Source organism: Anopheles gambiae, chromosome 3 (genome assembly GCF_943734735.2).
Source record: "Anopheles gambiae chromosome 3, idAnoGambNW_F1_1, whole genome shotgun sequence".
Classification (NCBI taxonomy): domain Eukaryota; kingdom Metazoa; phylum Arthropoda; class Insecta; order Diptera; family Culicidae; genus Anopheles; species Anopheles gambiae.
In genome coordinates this window covers 95,613,601-95,629,600 of record NC_064602.1, presented here as the reverse complement: position 1 = coordinate 95,629,600, position 16,000 = coordinate 95,613,601, and the positions used below count along the sequence as shown (strand labels likewise).

Genomic DNA, 16,000 nt, shown 5'->3' with positions numbered 1-16,000 from the left:
CCGTGATTGATGAATACGGAAGAGACACCCTCGGCTCGAGACGGTTGTTGAGCTCGTTTTCAGAAGTCCTTGAGCGTAGAACGCCTTCGAGTGCTTGTTTGTTTGGACAGTAGATTGGATTTTCTTTTTTCGATCGTAGATTTTCGCAGAAACTCAGTTTTCTTGGAGTGATTGTTGTATTTTAACTTTTCTAACACTTATCTATTAGGGAAGATGGTACACGATCCTGGCGTTAAAATGATTCAATCTTGAATGTTTCACAAAAAAAACAAAAATTTACCAATTTACTGCTATTGACAACACCTTTGATAAACAAACGAAAATGCAATTTCATTGCATGGTGTGACTGCCAGCAATATCCGTGTCGGAACGAAGTCACACTTCCCTCAGAAAACACGCAAAGACATTCTCATTTTTCATGAATCTTCATGGAATAGAACAACTTGAAGCAAACACCTCAAAACGTAGCTCCCATAAACTGTGCCTTCCGTACGGGGGAATGTTGTAATGCTAAATTCGTGGAAGAACGCTCAACAAAACCACTCCTTGAAGAGAAACGCCTTAGAAAAGCATACCGTCCCAGCCACCGTTTCCTGTACGTACGTCGGTGTCGGTCTTTTCTTGCCAGAGGTTGACAATTCCGGTGGTTTCTTCTCGGAAGTGTACGACTCCTCCCTATCGTTCCAAATGGGCACAAACTGTCACGCAACGCACCTGAAAATTTAATCAATGCTGAAACACTGTCACTTGCTCGGTGGTTGCAAAAGAGAAGCCCTTTTTTAGAGTTGTTTTGTGCAAGTCAACTAAAAAGCTTCTCGCTAAGATAGACGCGATTTAGCCTCATCCGGAAGATAGCAGCATTTTATCGGGGCTTGAATGAAACCGACCATGAATCGTCTGCTGTAGAATCTTAAGAAACGGAATGAAATTACTTGCAAGCGTACATAAATATTCTTGCATCTGTTTTCGTTCTTTCTCGTACCGCCCGAAATGGTTTCGTGATTGTAGCAAAAGCTTCCTGGAATAGGTTTCCGCTCGTGAAAAAACAATCGTTTACTAAGGGCGGAGTGGCTGGAGAGGAAGTAGAGCTGCGATTAGAAAGATTTATTTACTCTTAAATATACGCTTAGCCAGCATAATTCAGTTGATGTCGGAAAATGGACGAAAGTCGTCCTAGGGGAAGGAAGTTTAAGAGCTTTCTGCATCGTAAACGTTTGTTGCGCGATAAATGCTGAGTAAATAGTGATACAGGAAGCTTATTGTTTTTAAGCCATGCAGATGGGTACCAGATCCGTAGTTTAGTAGGTAAGTTGTTGGCATCGCAACTCGCTTGTTCTATGTTCAAGTCTTGACGCCCTATAAGCGATAATTTAAAAAAACTTTATCCTGCTGTACTAGAAATTACACTCATGTGAAAGGGTTTTACTACATCACGATTTCACAGAGTTCTAGCTGGTAGTTGGTGTGTTCAGTCACGATTGCGAACTTTATTATTCAAACTATTGTTTATTCAAACCCCCCAAGACAGTTACGAATTTTCCTCACACAATAATCATCATCAGAACTCTCTCCGTGTCCTTCATACAGTGCTGCAACAAACATCTGGCTACCAATTTGTACTCACACCGACTGACACTACTGGCTGTGGCATTTTCCAGTTCTGTTCCGACGCTTTTCTGGTCGTTGGTCTCTTTTCCTCTTGGCATCTTTCGTTTGCATGGCGGCCCTGCTGTTTGCATTTTTTAACACCCGCCACTCGGTAGAAGTTAATTTAAAATTCATTGAAACTGTCGTTATTTCGTTGCCTACCACTCTCTTGCTCAAAGCTCCTACCCTGTGCCTCCTGCCCATCGGGGCGTACGCGTGTGATGGTCGACATTCCATTGGATAATCTTTTCATTGCAGCTATAAAAGTAAATTGGCCACCGTTTGCTAGATTTCTCTTATTTCTGCTCCGTACACAGTGTAACCTTCCCGAAACGGTTCTTAAAATCGAACCCAAAAACGTTCTCTTAAACCCCTTTTTACTTGGCTCCAGTGAAGTGTTCCTCCAAATCGATAAGGGTTTTCCACGTTTATCTATTTATGATCGTTTATTTCTTGGGGGTCGAGAGTGTGTGTTTTTTTTCATTCTTACACCGCCTCAAAACCCTTCTTGTATCCGGCTTATTTCCTATAAATAAATATGTTCCCTCGGGTTTTTTTCGCATCCTGACACATACATACACAGGCGGGACCATGGTGACCGTAACGGTGTTGTCCGAACGGAATCGAGCCACTTGAGCTTTCACTCTGGCTACTCTCAAATTACATGACTCACAATTCGGAAGCGTAACTTTTTCCTGGAACTGGCTGGCACGAGCAGCAAATATCCCAATCGAACCACTAACGAATTTCCTCCGGCTCCGGTATCGTTGTCCGGGGTAGCGTTTCGCTCATTGAGCTGTTCTCTTGGAAGAAGCAATGCTGGAGACTTGGTGAAGCATCAAATTTCCTTCATCCAGCAACACGAATTGCTTGTGGACAATTGTTTGATTTGGAGTCCTTCGAATCGCGTTTTACTAATTGTCTTTTTTACTGCAAAGTTTTCCAGTTCGTTCAAATGCAATTAACTGCTCACTATTTCAATTGCTTCAAATTGCACAGTCCTATTGTGAAAAATGTTAAAGCGAAAACGACATACATCTTCAACTCTTCCCTAAACGATTTTCGGTGCTTCAAAGGTATGCAATGCGGCAAAAAAAAACGAAGAGAGTACCACAATCTGAGTGAAATTGCATTTTACTGCTCCTCTCGCTCGCGGAATGCACCATCTCCACTGCACCGCTTCTGGCAGGGGAATTTGTAGCAGGCAAGCGTTGGCCAAATCGCGCACCGAATGGTTTATGCTTTTAATCTTACGAAATCAAATTTACATTCCCATATTACACCGGCTGCAAACATATTACGGTGGAGCCGGGTGGTTCTGTTGTGTGAAGTTGCATCTTTTTTGCTTTGCTTTAAGAAGAACGAGAGAATGTCAGGAGAGTGAAATTTTGATAGCAATGTAGTTTACTAGTGCACGTGCAACGTCATGGTTGGTTATTTGCTTTGTACAAAGCATTCCGCTAATCTCTGTAGAATGATTTGATTTTAATTCGTTTCCTCTTGTTTGTTTTGGGTGGTAGATGATTGCTGTTTGCTAAAAAAATCCAGCTAAATCCCCATCACATGAGCGTGGGGACCTTAGCGTGGGGACCTTAGGTTGTTTTTGTTTTGTTTTAAAGAGTAGGTATAATAGCTTTAATAGAAAACTTATATCTTTAGGTCCTAACACTACATTAGGACTTCAAATTTTTCTATTTCAATTCCGATTGAATATTTAATTGTCCGTACTTCGTACTTCACTCTGGTTTGCTGTCTGTGAAGAGAAACGTCAGCACTGAGCATTAAAGTATAGTCATCTCTTACAGGTTTAGATACAAAATGTGCAAATGTAGAAGCGTCATCCACAGCGTCTAATGCTTGAAATTCAAACCTGTTAATTTGGCACGACTTACACCGCAAATCGTTACCCCAGTACAGCCCCATAATCCAACGGATAACTTTCCCGGAAGCTTTCCGTTCACAATCTCAGCACGTAGCTCCAACCAACCGCCCCCTCCCCCCTCGGGTGACAATTCAATTGTTCGAGCGACGCGTATACATGGCATGTTTTATTGCCCCTTACATCGATACCGAACATGCAGTTGCAGACTGTGGTCCACAATGGGACGCACAAATCATAGCTCGAAGTACGAAGCTAATGCCAGGCTTTTTCGCAAGCTTCACCTCGCATCCTTCGAGCCGGCCCCATCGGTCCGTTTGTTTGTGTGCGAGATCAGAGCGTTCCACGTATTGTTGTGCCATTTGCTCAGCTCAGCCAGCGAACAATCGGATGGTTGCATGGGCTTTATCAAGCGGAATCGAAACGTCGCTAGCAGTTTTAGCAAAACATAACTCATGCCAAAAGCCCGGAGTCCGGTGTACGGCTTCGTTCCAGTCACTCGCAGCTGCAGCTGCAGTCGGTTGGGGCAAATACAATATCATGATCATCGTGGGTGCTTCCTCGCTCTTCCCAGTTTGAGTGTCGCTTCTCATGGGAACGCTCCATGCGGCACAGGGATATGTCCGTGTGCATAGCTCTGCGAACATAACCACACAATGCGGCAAAAGCAGTTTAGTATGCGCACGGTTGGTTAACAGTTGGCACGGAGCATTTCACAACTGGCAAAGAGAGTATGATATTTTGAAGCTTTTGAACAAGTACGATATTGTTGATATTTTAGGTATACGAAACAGCATGTTTTTGTACAAATCTTGATATAAATGTCTGCCTTTTTTAAATTTGAATTCTATTTTCGATTTTACCAAAAATCCTGAAATCTGCGTCTTTCTGTGTCAATATGCAACGTTTCCTGTTAAACTTCAATTGCACCACTGCTGCAGCAAATCTTTCTAAACGACGAGTTTTTGCTTTTTACACTTTTCTTCGTTGAACGAGTGCGATATTATTTCCCAATAGATTGAGAGGGAAATAAGTCTCGCTCGCTAGCTCGAGAATTATTGCACCCACTTTGCTTGCAATATTGAAATGCAGTTCAGTTGCTTGCTCGTTATTTGCTCCACCCTCCTCCACCCACAGTGAGTGTCAGGGCGAAAACGGAATGAATTATGCGGGTGTGCTATGCGTGGTCCGTGTTGATACGATAGTGCAGATTAGCATGAGCCAGGGCGAGCGTCATATCTCTAGCATCAAGCATCACATCGGTGCCGGTGTACTGCTCAATCGGTACCTGAACGGTGTTTGGAAAAACGGAACTCGAAAGCCTTGGCTCGGAGGAGTGCATTTTTCATGCCTCTGCGCGCACACCCGGAGATTGAGATGCAATCGGGTGTCATTTATCGTTTGAGCTGTTTTGCATAACTACACGGCGCACAAGGCTGTTTGGAAAAGAAAAAAAAACGAGCGAGAGAAAGAGAGAGCAAGAAAGAGTGTGTGGCAGAATAAAGCCAGGAAATGACTAAATCAACTTAATGTCCTTCGCAAATGGAAACACGTTTCGCACTTTTCCATACGACAGAGAAAGAGTTTCGCCTCTGTGCATCGTTGATTTGCTGCTTTGCATAATGGACTCTGCCGCATAAAAAGGCACTAAATATTGGGCCGTTCGTTTCCGGGAAATGATATCGATTTACGATCATTCGTGCGACTTGAAATGAATGCCTCTTTTAAATTCTTTCAAAACGGATCTAGGCGTTGGATTTAAAAAGAATATTGGAGAAAACTATTAGGTTATATTATTTTCCCCAAATAAATCTGGCAAAAATGAATACGATATTTCCTCCATCACAAGGCACTTTTGTTGGAAAATCCTCCCACAAAAATCCTTTCACACAACTTATCGCACAATGGTGTGACGGTTCGAGCGTGCCCTCTCGAATGAAGAAGACACACAGGACCCCCTAGGTTGGTTGAACCCATTCAAATCCCACCCGCTAATCTTCCTGGCGCAGAACAGTGGCCGCTCCCTTCATGCGTCAACTGCAGAAATGTAGAACCAGCTCTTTTGACCGAATCCACACCGTATAAAACCTCAGCTTCGTCGGCCGCATGGCCTCAGGAAGTCAATATAAATTGAAACTGAAGCAAATCAAAAGCACACGACGATGGCTGTGTCGAGGACGGTGAGGGCAATGACACGCGAGTGGGATGTTACAATTTCGATTCGCAATTCGATGAAGCGTTAGATAGCAGAGGGAGGATAGCAGCCACCAGAACCATACCCAAAAGGGATGCCGTCGGATTAAAGCTCGTTAGATGGTTTCAAATCCCAAGCTTTCGGGCGGGACGGAGCTTCCAGTGCTGGTGGGAGCTCTGGTTGCCCCTTGGGACGCAAGAAATTGCATCCGTTCGTTGGCGTTGGCCAAAGGGTTGCTGCGTCTGCTTCTGCTGGCTTTTGCACCAACCAATTTCACCAACATCCGACCGGAAGCAAAGTAACGCTCACCGGGACCACGATGTCGTTTGCGAAGACAGAGGAACGAATATTATCGTCCGTTTGAAACGAGGGCGAACTGGTGCTGTCCTTTAGTGTGCCAATGCTCTTGGTGGTGGTGCTGCTAGACTGTCGTACGGGTGTAACCTTCGACATGACATTACGACATTGCTTTCATTCCACCGCCTCCCGATGGTTCGGAGAAATCGAAATGGTCGCTCGGCTGTCACGCTACTACGGCGGAGACTACATCAAACCATCCGGTACCATTGTCCTTTTTACCGCCCTCGGTACCACTTAACCGCGGAAACATCTTTCTTTTCTCGGTAAAGTAACATTCCAATGTGTGGTCGCCTGTCGTCGAGCAAGCGAGGTCGATGGTTTTCATGAAGTGAAAGTACGATGGAATTTCGATGGCATTGATGGCAATAAGATTAACATTGTTCTTGTTTTCTGTTTGAGTTGTCACTTGTGTCTGTGTCTGTGACGCTCAGGAAAAGGTCGAGTAAGTAGTCTACTTTTAATTTAAAGGAACTTTTGAGAACATTCTTCCATGCGACTGTTGAAGAGTCATCTGAATCACGATATCTGAATCTTAGAAACCCGGTTCTGTAGTATCTTTCAATCCTTTAGATATTTACCACTTTTGAGAGTCATGAATCTCGCATTTGACTAGGTGAATCTTCAGAATCAGATTTACGAAGTATGCTGTAAAACATGCTCTAAAATTTTCCACTGCATGTGAACTGTAATTAACTCTTTCGAAGTTTTTGAGAAACATCTCCGTATTAATTTCTTCATTCCTAAAGCTCCAAATGTTTTCTATACACTGTGTTTTTCATTTTTTGCCCTCCAAAAGTACATCAACCGTGCTAAACGTATCGAAACCGTTCTGCACAGGTGATAACGAAGGTGTTCCTTTACCAAGCGCGGCTCTGAAACCGAAAACTTTGCTCCTGCTCTCTCTCTCTCTTTCCTTTTTGTAACCCCGGTGACTGCCGTAATTAGAAAAGTTTCGCCGCTCTTTTACTTACTTCGGGTGCACTTAACGAAGGTGTACCGCACACATGTACCGCGGCTGGTGGTCGTGGTCATGTGTAGTCAACCTGACACCCCGTGGTATAAGTTTACTGCGCCACACATGCTCGCTCGGTTCGGTTTCGGTTGAGGAAGGATCCCGATACGCTCGGTTTCAATTACCGGAAGCAACGTTTCGATTGGCCCGGAACCACTTTTGCCCGGGGATGCGAGGTTCGGTGTGCGCCACAGCGGTGTGTTTTGTGCTGGCATGCGATACCCATCCGTGAAATATGCCGTGGCCTTTCCCGGTTGCGGTGGTTAGCACATTGGCAGTGGAACAGACCGAATTGTCCGGGTGAAGTTAAGACGTGTTGTAACCGTGTACTCACTGTGCATTGGGTAGGTGGAGGTGAACTCTGGGAGGATGAAGGAAAAGTTACAGAAGAAAGCTTTCAATGCGAAGCACAAAGTTTGTACTAATTCCGTGACAGTTGGAATTTGTCTTTGTAGTTATGGATGTTCATGTTTTCTTTACTCGTTTGTCTTTCATATCGGATTTCAACAACAAACAAAATAATTATTCTTAGTTATAGGGTTATTATTATAATCATTTCAACATATTTCCTATAAAAAGCGATTCTTAATAGGCTTTATCTTGTTCATTCTTCACTTCGGTGTTTGATGGTTCCATGTAATTATGCCCTGTTGCTAAGTTCATTCCATTTTTTCTTATTATAACTTCATTCCGTTACTTCCCAAGTCTCTTGCAGCAACAAACACCTACTAAATACCTCTCATAAATGCACTTACACGATCGGACAGGCGTAGTAAATCTCTCCAGCATAAATTCACTTAAGCCACACAGCTTGGAGCGAACTATGCCGGGCGCATTTAATCTACTCGACCCCGGAGTACACGGCAAGCTAATCGAAAGTTTCTCCGCCAAGATTGGTTCGTGGTTTTCGTCAGCCACTCAGTTCCAGGAAACGCAAGCGTCAACGCCATGGTGCCCTGCCAAACTCTATCCTAACCTGCAACATTACACCGAACATTCTAACAGTTGTTCTTTTCTCACTTCCGCTCGTGATGCTCCCAAAGCTGGAATCTTTTCCATCATGCATCACTGCGGCACTGGAACACACCACTCCCCTGAACGATGCCCGGGGTGGATCCGCTTGCGTGGTTCAAGTTCGGTTGCTCTAGGGTGCAACTAATTATATCATGCCTGACACACACACACACACACACACACACAAGTAGTGCATGAAGAAGAGCATGTTGCTTCATCACCGTAAGTGGACCCATCAATTACATAATCTCGCTTGCGCCGGTGGTGCTGTGTGCGGTGGTTGCGGTCGACAGCACACACTCCTCGGTCTCAAGTTGCAACGTTTGTCCTTTCGGATTAGCGTTTAGCTCGAGATAATTGAGTCAAAGTGTGAATATTTTATGGCACTTCTACCGCCCTGGGTGCTGACAATTTTGGGGTGGAAAGGTAGAGAATGAGAGGATGGGCGAAAAGTTTTTTGTCGGATTACAACACTAAAAACTTCCTCCTAGATGAGAGGAGGTTTCGAGGTTAGGATTGCATTTGTAAGCACTTTTTCGGTGGCAGGAAAGTTTGCTGTGGTAGTGTTTTGTAGGTTAGGAATGAAATGGTATAAAGCCTAGAAAAAAGCTTATTTAATACATAATTGTTGGCTTATTTTAAACATTTTATGTATTTTTTATGTTACGTTCTTTTTGGTAGCGTTATTTGATACATTTAAATATGGGATAATTAATTGTGTTTATGATGCCTTTAGCTTAAAGATATCATTATTTTCATTTTGCTATATAGTTCCATCTAAGACCAATTGGTTCAATTTGGTATCTATTGCTGTTATGGTGATTATGGTCTCGTAAGCGATATCCCAACAAATGAAACCCTACACAAACAAACATCGCAGAACCATTTGTTAAACTTCTCAAACAATGTTGCCATCTTCAGTTCCCCCCTAAAGGCGTAACATGTGTATTTGCAAGCAACACAAAACAGCAACACAAAAGCTAATGTAATTTATGCATCGCTATCAAAACTAGCACCACCCGCCAACGCGGTTAGGTTAAAAAGCACCCACCTCGAAACCATCTCAAGATGTGTACAATAACATCGGAAATCAAATTACAAGCTATCGGAGAGCCGGAGCCTTCCAGAGCGGCGCGTATATCTTGCGTACGCGGTACGGTTCGTTGCCTGCGGTCATTTTGCTTTCGAGATACGAGCAACACGAGAGTAGTTCTCGGTTGCGGCGGGTCGGCGCAGACAAAAGGGAGGAGGGTTTTTGAAAAACAATCTGTAAAACAGTAGTAAAAGCTTGCGGCGAGTTTTCGCAACAAGTGCTGTCTGGCATGTTTACTCAACCGGCTTCCGAACCAACCGTAAGCAGGGGTTACAGACGAGTGTGTTCGCCTGTCCTGTTGCCTTCCTTCTGCTGTTCCATCCCCACGCTTTCAGAGCTTAAATCCTTCCCAAGAATCAATATCTTGACGAAGGGAGCTCCTTGTCAAGATGTTTGGTTTTGCTTCTGGTCTCGAGCTGGTTACCTCTTGCCCCTCCTTTCTTGGTGTTCTAGCTGTCATACCCATTGGGGAACGCATGTTTTCGACCCCCCGGGACGCATCGATCCGTATCCACAAGAGCAACTCCACAATGCGTTACACGCTTCATAAGAACCGTCCTGTACTACCCGTCGGGTCGCCACCGGACCTGGTCAATCTGTTCTAAGTTATGTTTCGATTCTGTTCGAGCAAGACCTTTAGCTCCTCTCCTTCGCCTCGTTCATCTCTCTCAGCATCAACTCGAGACGTCACTCACACACCCGTTCTCTTTATCGCACTTGCAGACGACTTGCGGCATCGGAGAGCAGCCGGCATACATCCGTTTTTTCTTCCCTATTGCTGCTGATTCACCCCTTGCTGAACCGAACACAATGGAGCAATCGGCCAACAGCAAGGTACATCTGGAGAAGGCACAGAACTTTATGCGCCAGTACCGGGATCCGGAGTCGCGCGAGCTGAAGAAGCTGTCCGCCAACCAGTTCATGGACGTCTGGAGTCATTACGATCGCGATGGTGAGTGTACGGCGTGTCGCACCCTCCCTCAGGGGGAGAGTTGGCACGCCTTTTGCACGAAAATAACAACTAATAAACTTTTCTTTCGGAAGTGAAACAGATCTCAAGATAGCTTTAGGTACTGCCGGGGGCGATTTTCTTTTTGTTTAGGGGCGTGTTTCGCCCAAGGAATCGAGGCGCCTGCAGATTTGCTTACACGGCATAATTTTTTATAGCTACTTCCGCTTTGTGCGTGGTTTTCGTCCTCCGGTGCCTGTCGATTTCAATTGAATCCAATGTATCATTTCAAAACTGTTTTGCTAACACCCAGAGCTCACCCAGCGTCTTCAAGGTCTCGCGGTTGGAGGTGGCAACCCACGGGAAGGATATTTATTTTATGATTCTTTCTTTGCGTCTACATTCTTCGCACGGTATAACTTTTTAAGATTTCGATGCCACATTTGGCATTTAGAAGGTATGCTTTTTTACCACCGAGCTCTCATTTTAGTGCTGGAGCAGATTTGTTGGCATTGGAAATATGGGAAGCAAATGGAGGTGCAAAAACAAACGCAAAGCAATGGCCTGTCACTTTGGCAGGGAGCAAAGGCAAAACAGCACACCAACAGTCCTCACGATAGCCCGCTAGGCATCTTCGCTTTTTTTTTGCGCCTGACTTTTATTGTGCCGGTACCTTCGACGGACGATCTTCCAAGAATTTTTATATCTCATGCCCGGTGTTTTGGTGTTGCGTTTTTTTTTTTGGCCAACTTCTCCCTCTCCACACAGCAGTCAAAATGGCTATCGCAATAAAGCTCTCTAGCCCACCTTAATATTGGTGGCGGTGTGTTTGTTGTCTGCCGCGCTGTGGCAGAAGTTTTATTGCGAACCTTGGGATGGTAGAGCTTTGGGGCTGTGGTGAAACTTTTGGCGCCGCCGTGCCTTCTGAACTGCATATCTAATCAAATTTATTGGTCCGATTTCTGTCCGATGTGTGTGTGTGTGTGTTTTCCGGCCTTTTTTTATTAAAGCCCCTTCCGGTCGGTTTAGAATGTGTGTTCAGTTCATTTTTGGGGAGGCAAGAAAGTTTTATCGTCCGCCCAGTGTGCTAAATGAAGCGTCGCTCAATGATGGAACTTTTTTATAGATCTCTACCTCATTGTTGGCAATGTTGATGATGTTTGTTTACACATGATGATTTTCTTCCCTGTTTTGGGCTTTCAGGGGGAAACATATTGCCACTGATATGTCTAATTCCAATCAGCCGCGTAAACATCCGATCTGTAGCTAGCTTGAGTGGCATTTTGGTGCAAACAGCAATGGGCGTCCGCCAACCGCTTTTCATGATGTTGATGATTTATAAATTAATTAAAACTCGCTGTTCATTAGAACTCCCAAACCCTCCCCCACATCTCTTTCCAACTCCCACATTGAGCTGAAAGCCAGGAAGCCGCATCGCTCAAAGCTTGTTGTAATTAACAATTCAGCAAGCAGCACAGTCAAAACAGCAAAGCCTGAAACCAAAGCTTCATTAAAGTCTCGTAAACGAGCATCGATACGAGCGCATGCACAAGCACACACACACGATACAGACAAGCGATGATAAAAGTACGTAATGCCGCCGTTGAGTCCTTTTTCTGTGGAACCGTAAAATGATTACAGCTTGTAAGCGTGTGTAAGCGGTACACCGGCGGTATTTATACCGTATCGTAGAGTTTTGTGCGAGTCGCAACAGTTTGTCACGTAACTGGTTTGGTTTCGAATGGTCGTACTATCGAACCCGAAAAACTTTGTTAATGATGGCACATCGTGTACGGTACGTGCTAATTAGGGAAGGGCGAACGTTGCCTGTCGACTTAAATTTTAAGCCCGATTGCATTCGGAATGTATTTCGCAAAAGTTCTAAAATGCTTTTCAATGAAGAAATATTGGAAGTACAAGATAAAGTTTTCTACATCACCTTGAAGAACTGATGTTCAACGAAAGCTGCTGTTAAGATAAATATTTAATATTCTTTCAATATATTGCTATCATTTTCTACGACGGCTTAGCTTAATCCACTTGAGAAAAATCCCTCACTGTAGTACTACTGGCCCTTGTGCTGCCGTTCCACGGTCGGATAAATAAACACTTGTGTGTTTTTGCAATACATTTCAATTACCGTCTATATTGCAACCTTTATCTTCTTCTTCCCCTCGGTCTCGCGCTACGCAGGGAACGGCTACATCGAAGGATCCGAGCTGGACGGATTTCTCAAGGAGTTCGTCTCGAGCGCCAACGCAACCGACATCAGCCCGGAGGTAAGTTCCGCCAACTTATTTTCACCGACCGGTGCACTTTCTTTCGATCTTGAAACGTTGCCTTCCATCTCTCGTATATCTCTCTTCTTGTTGTCCAAAACTGTGAGCGCGTTCGTTTGTATGTGAAAGAATGAGCGTGTGTGTGTGTGTCTGTGAAACTATGCTGTGGGTGTTTTGTGTGTGTGTGTGTGTGTGTGTGTGTGTGTGTGTGTGTGTGTGTGTGTGTGTGTGTGTGTGTGTGTGTTCTGAAAGAGTTTCCCCTTCGGCATCACGCTGGTTGGTTGCCGTGAATCAATCCTGTGCTCTGGTGTCGTCCCTTCCAGCCCACCAACCAACCGACCACCGTCACCACCAGTCGTATACAATATCTCAAGTCCATTGAGCAACTCACTGATGTGGTTTTGTTTTCTTGTTCCTTTTTTTTTTTCTTTCTCCTGTTTTCCGTTTCGGTTCTCGGTTCATTATTCCGTTTCCGCGTGTTGTTACCATTTTGTTTACTTTTGGGTTTCTTCAGCAAAAAGTGGTTAGTATGTAGTCAATGCCTTTAGTTAGAGTGTGTGTGTGTATACGTGTGAGACTGATTTGTGGTAGAGCTTGGGACAAAATAGCTGCATTCCACTAACAAACAAACTTACAAATTCCTACGTCCTGACAGAATAGTAACGTTAACCTCCTGTACTGCGGAAAAAACGGAACATTTGTGAAAATTTTGATTTTGAGACCTTTTGCACTGTTTTCCAATACTTCCAAACAACAAAATGTACAAAAGGTGTGAAATATACAGCTAGATTTACCTAGATTTGCCTACCTTTATTTAGGACGAGGTTGAGAAAGGTCACTCAATCCCCCTGCTATTGACACCTTTATTAATAGAAACCTTTCTAGCAGCTGCGAGCACGATCTAGATTAGACTGTGAATCATCTTGAACAAGTTTTGAAAAGATTCCGAAATTAATATCCTAGCCTTTCTCAACAAAACATACCATTGTTCACGACCTCCAAAGCAAACGAGTCCAATTTCCACAACTCAATTCTCAAGATTGATTGCTTGACACCGTTGAACCGTTTTCGGCTTTCCAAAACAATGTCAAACTTAAACGAGCTGAACAAAGGGATCAGGATGGATGGCTGCAGCACCCTCCCCCTTCCTACCACCCTACCAGACTGTTAATAGTTTCACCTTCTCGATAAATTCCCTCCTCCTCCCTCCCCACCTACAATCATCGCTTGATTGCTTTCAGACAATAGCAAATGGTGGACGAAATTCGTTCGTTCTGGTAGCGATTTTTATGATTAAATTTTTACCGACACTTTGCGGCAAGGAAAATAGAAAAGAAAGCAACAGCGAAAGCAATCGCTTTAGAAATGTTGCCCTCACACAGCCCCAACGACCAACCTGCTGCGCACCTGCCATGCACGTCCGCGCTTGTCCACGTGCCTACGCGCTTCCAATGTCGGTGTGTCCAGCGTCGCAATTGATTCCGGTGGTTCCCTTTCCCTTTTTGCCTGCGTCCTTCATAATTTCGTGCACCATCGATTCCGTGCTTTTCCCACCCGCTTTCCACGCGGCCACACGCTCACACAGTACGCTTTTAATAACGTCGCGTTTTTTTGGCCGTTGTCTAGATTAATTTTTCATCACTCAGCGGTGAAAGCTCTTGTCTTTGAGGCGATTTGTTGGGGCGATTTTAAATAGGAGTAGAAAACCATTTTCCCCGCTGTTAAAATGAAAACTTCTTACGAAAAACGTGGACACTAAAAACGATCGTGCGCTTGCTGTTGTACGTGGGCTTTTTTTTTTGGAAGGGGCAATATAAATAATTTTGTCCTCCCTGTCTGCCCCATTTCTATTCTGTTAGCCCCAACGAGGTATCGTGAAGTCAGGTGAAGATGATTGAAATTTCACTCAGCACGCAATTTGATAGAGGGGTTTTTTTTTTGCTTGTTTGGTTTTGGTGCGCCCACGATAAAACATAAATTTCACGCAATAACGAGCGAAGCTGCCGATATTGAATGAAAGGGTCCGTAATTTTCCACTCAGCTTTTGGGACATATCAAACCCACTTTTTAGAACCAAAAGTGCCTAGACGTGCAGCTGCTTCTCCCGCAGTGCTGTACACTTTTTAAGGCAAATGTAGATATCTTTTTCGCTCGGTTCTCGTGCAGCCGGAATGCGCTCAACTGATTTATAGGTTGACCGTTACGAGCCGAGGCCACACATTGACCGAGCTTTAAATCATTTGCTCCACATCGCTCATGAATATTTGCCCTGCCAGTGTGGTGAGGCCCACGTTTTATCACGTGCGCCGTTCGGGCGGTGGTAATAAATGTTAAAATTTGTCGCTTTAATTGAGATTTAGTGCTTTTTTGTTGGGTTTTTTTTGTTTGCTAGATTTATGATACATTTAAATACATTATTTTTGTTTCTTTTTTCGTCTCATTAGCATTTTCAGTGCTTTTTTTATAACACATGGAATGCCTTTCCCCGTTGCTGCTGATAAGATGTTTATTATTTATTATTTAGCTTCACCAACTTCTGCCATGTAATTACAAATCACATCACTCTTGCTGGTCCAGCGAAGCACTCTCACAACCCTCCCCCCTCAGCACTGTGTTTTATATGGTCACACTGTTCTCCTGGGCAAACAGTTTTTCCCGCGGCAGAAAGCTCACCCGCATCTCCTGCATCTCCAAATTATTTGCACTGAATTGGATTGGATCAATTTTAGGATCGTTTTGTTTTGTGTCCTTTCTTTGGGAAAAAAAAACTCATTCTAAACGTTAGCTAACAGATGACTAACCATCATGATACTAGATCTACTAGCGAGAATGTAGCGCATTGCTTCGGTGTGACATATGCTTCCGTTATTTTTTTAGCTGCGTAATAGCGTTTGGTTTGACAATCGTATTGAAATGTGTCCGTTTTCATTCCCGGTGCATCATCCGATCCGGCAACGACAACAGTCCCTTACCGACGAGATGCTGGTAGAGCTGAAGTCATGCTTCATGGAAGCGTACGACGATAATCAGGACGGCAAGATTGACATCAGAGAGGTGAGTAGCGTAGTCGGGCATTCAGCAATCGATAAATTTGCATCCTTTAGGTATAGCATCACCAAAGAAAGGCTCAAATTGCACCGAGTAATTTGAATGATACCAAGATATCGGTCGCAGACAAGGATTGTCAGACAGAACATCCTTTGTTTGTTGAATTTCAAAGATTTCATTTCACTGATTTCACATTTGTATTCACTCCCTGAGCGATTTGGATCTAACACTAGAGATGACGAACAGCGAAAAACTATGTCCAAATCTTAAACATATCTGCCTAGACACAGGTATATGTCGTTTGTTGAATGTCAGAGAAGAGACAATAGAGTAACTTCAAAAAGTCAATGCATGTCATTAAAATGATTTTGGACGACATCTTGAAGAGGTTTGTCCAATCCCAAACCTGCCCAAGAACTAACGAGCACAACCTCCTTGCACAAATGTTTAGTGTCCTCAGGATATTCTGATCCTTCTCTGTTCTTAGATATCCAACTTTACAGCTATGAAAGACTATAGACTATG

At 44.0% G+C, this 16,000-nt stretch overlaps 1 protein-coding gene across 2 annotated transcripts in view; it reads left to right on the top strand.

Moving 5' to 3' along the window:
- Positions 1 to 16,000, top strand: part of LOC1280509 (calbindin-32) — a 53,404-nt gene that overhangs the window by 22,988 nt on the left and 14,416 nt on the right. For both annotated transcript variants that reach the window (XM_320356.4, XM_061661485.1), the window contains exons 3-5: positions 9,923 to 10,151; positions 12,342 to 12,427; positions 15,392 to 15,481. In XM_320356.4, coding sequence (XP_320356.3) covers positions 10,010 to 10,151; positions 12,342 to 12,427; positions 15,392 to 15,481 — 318 coding nt within the window. In that variant the 5' untranslated portion in view covers positions 9,923 to 10,009. The remainder of the gene's footprint in view (positions 1 to 9,922; positions 10,152 to 12,341; positions 12,428 to 15,391; positions 15,482 to 16,000) is intronic.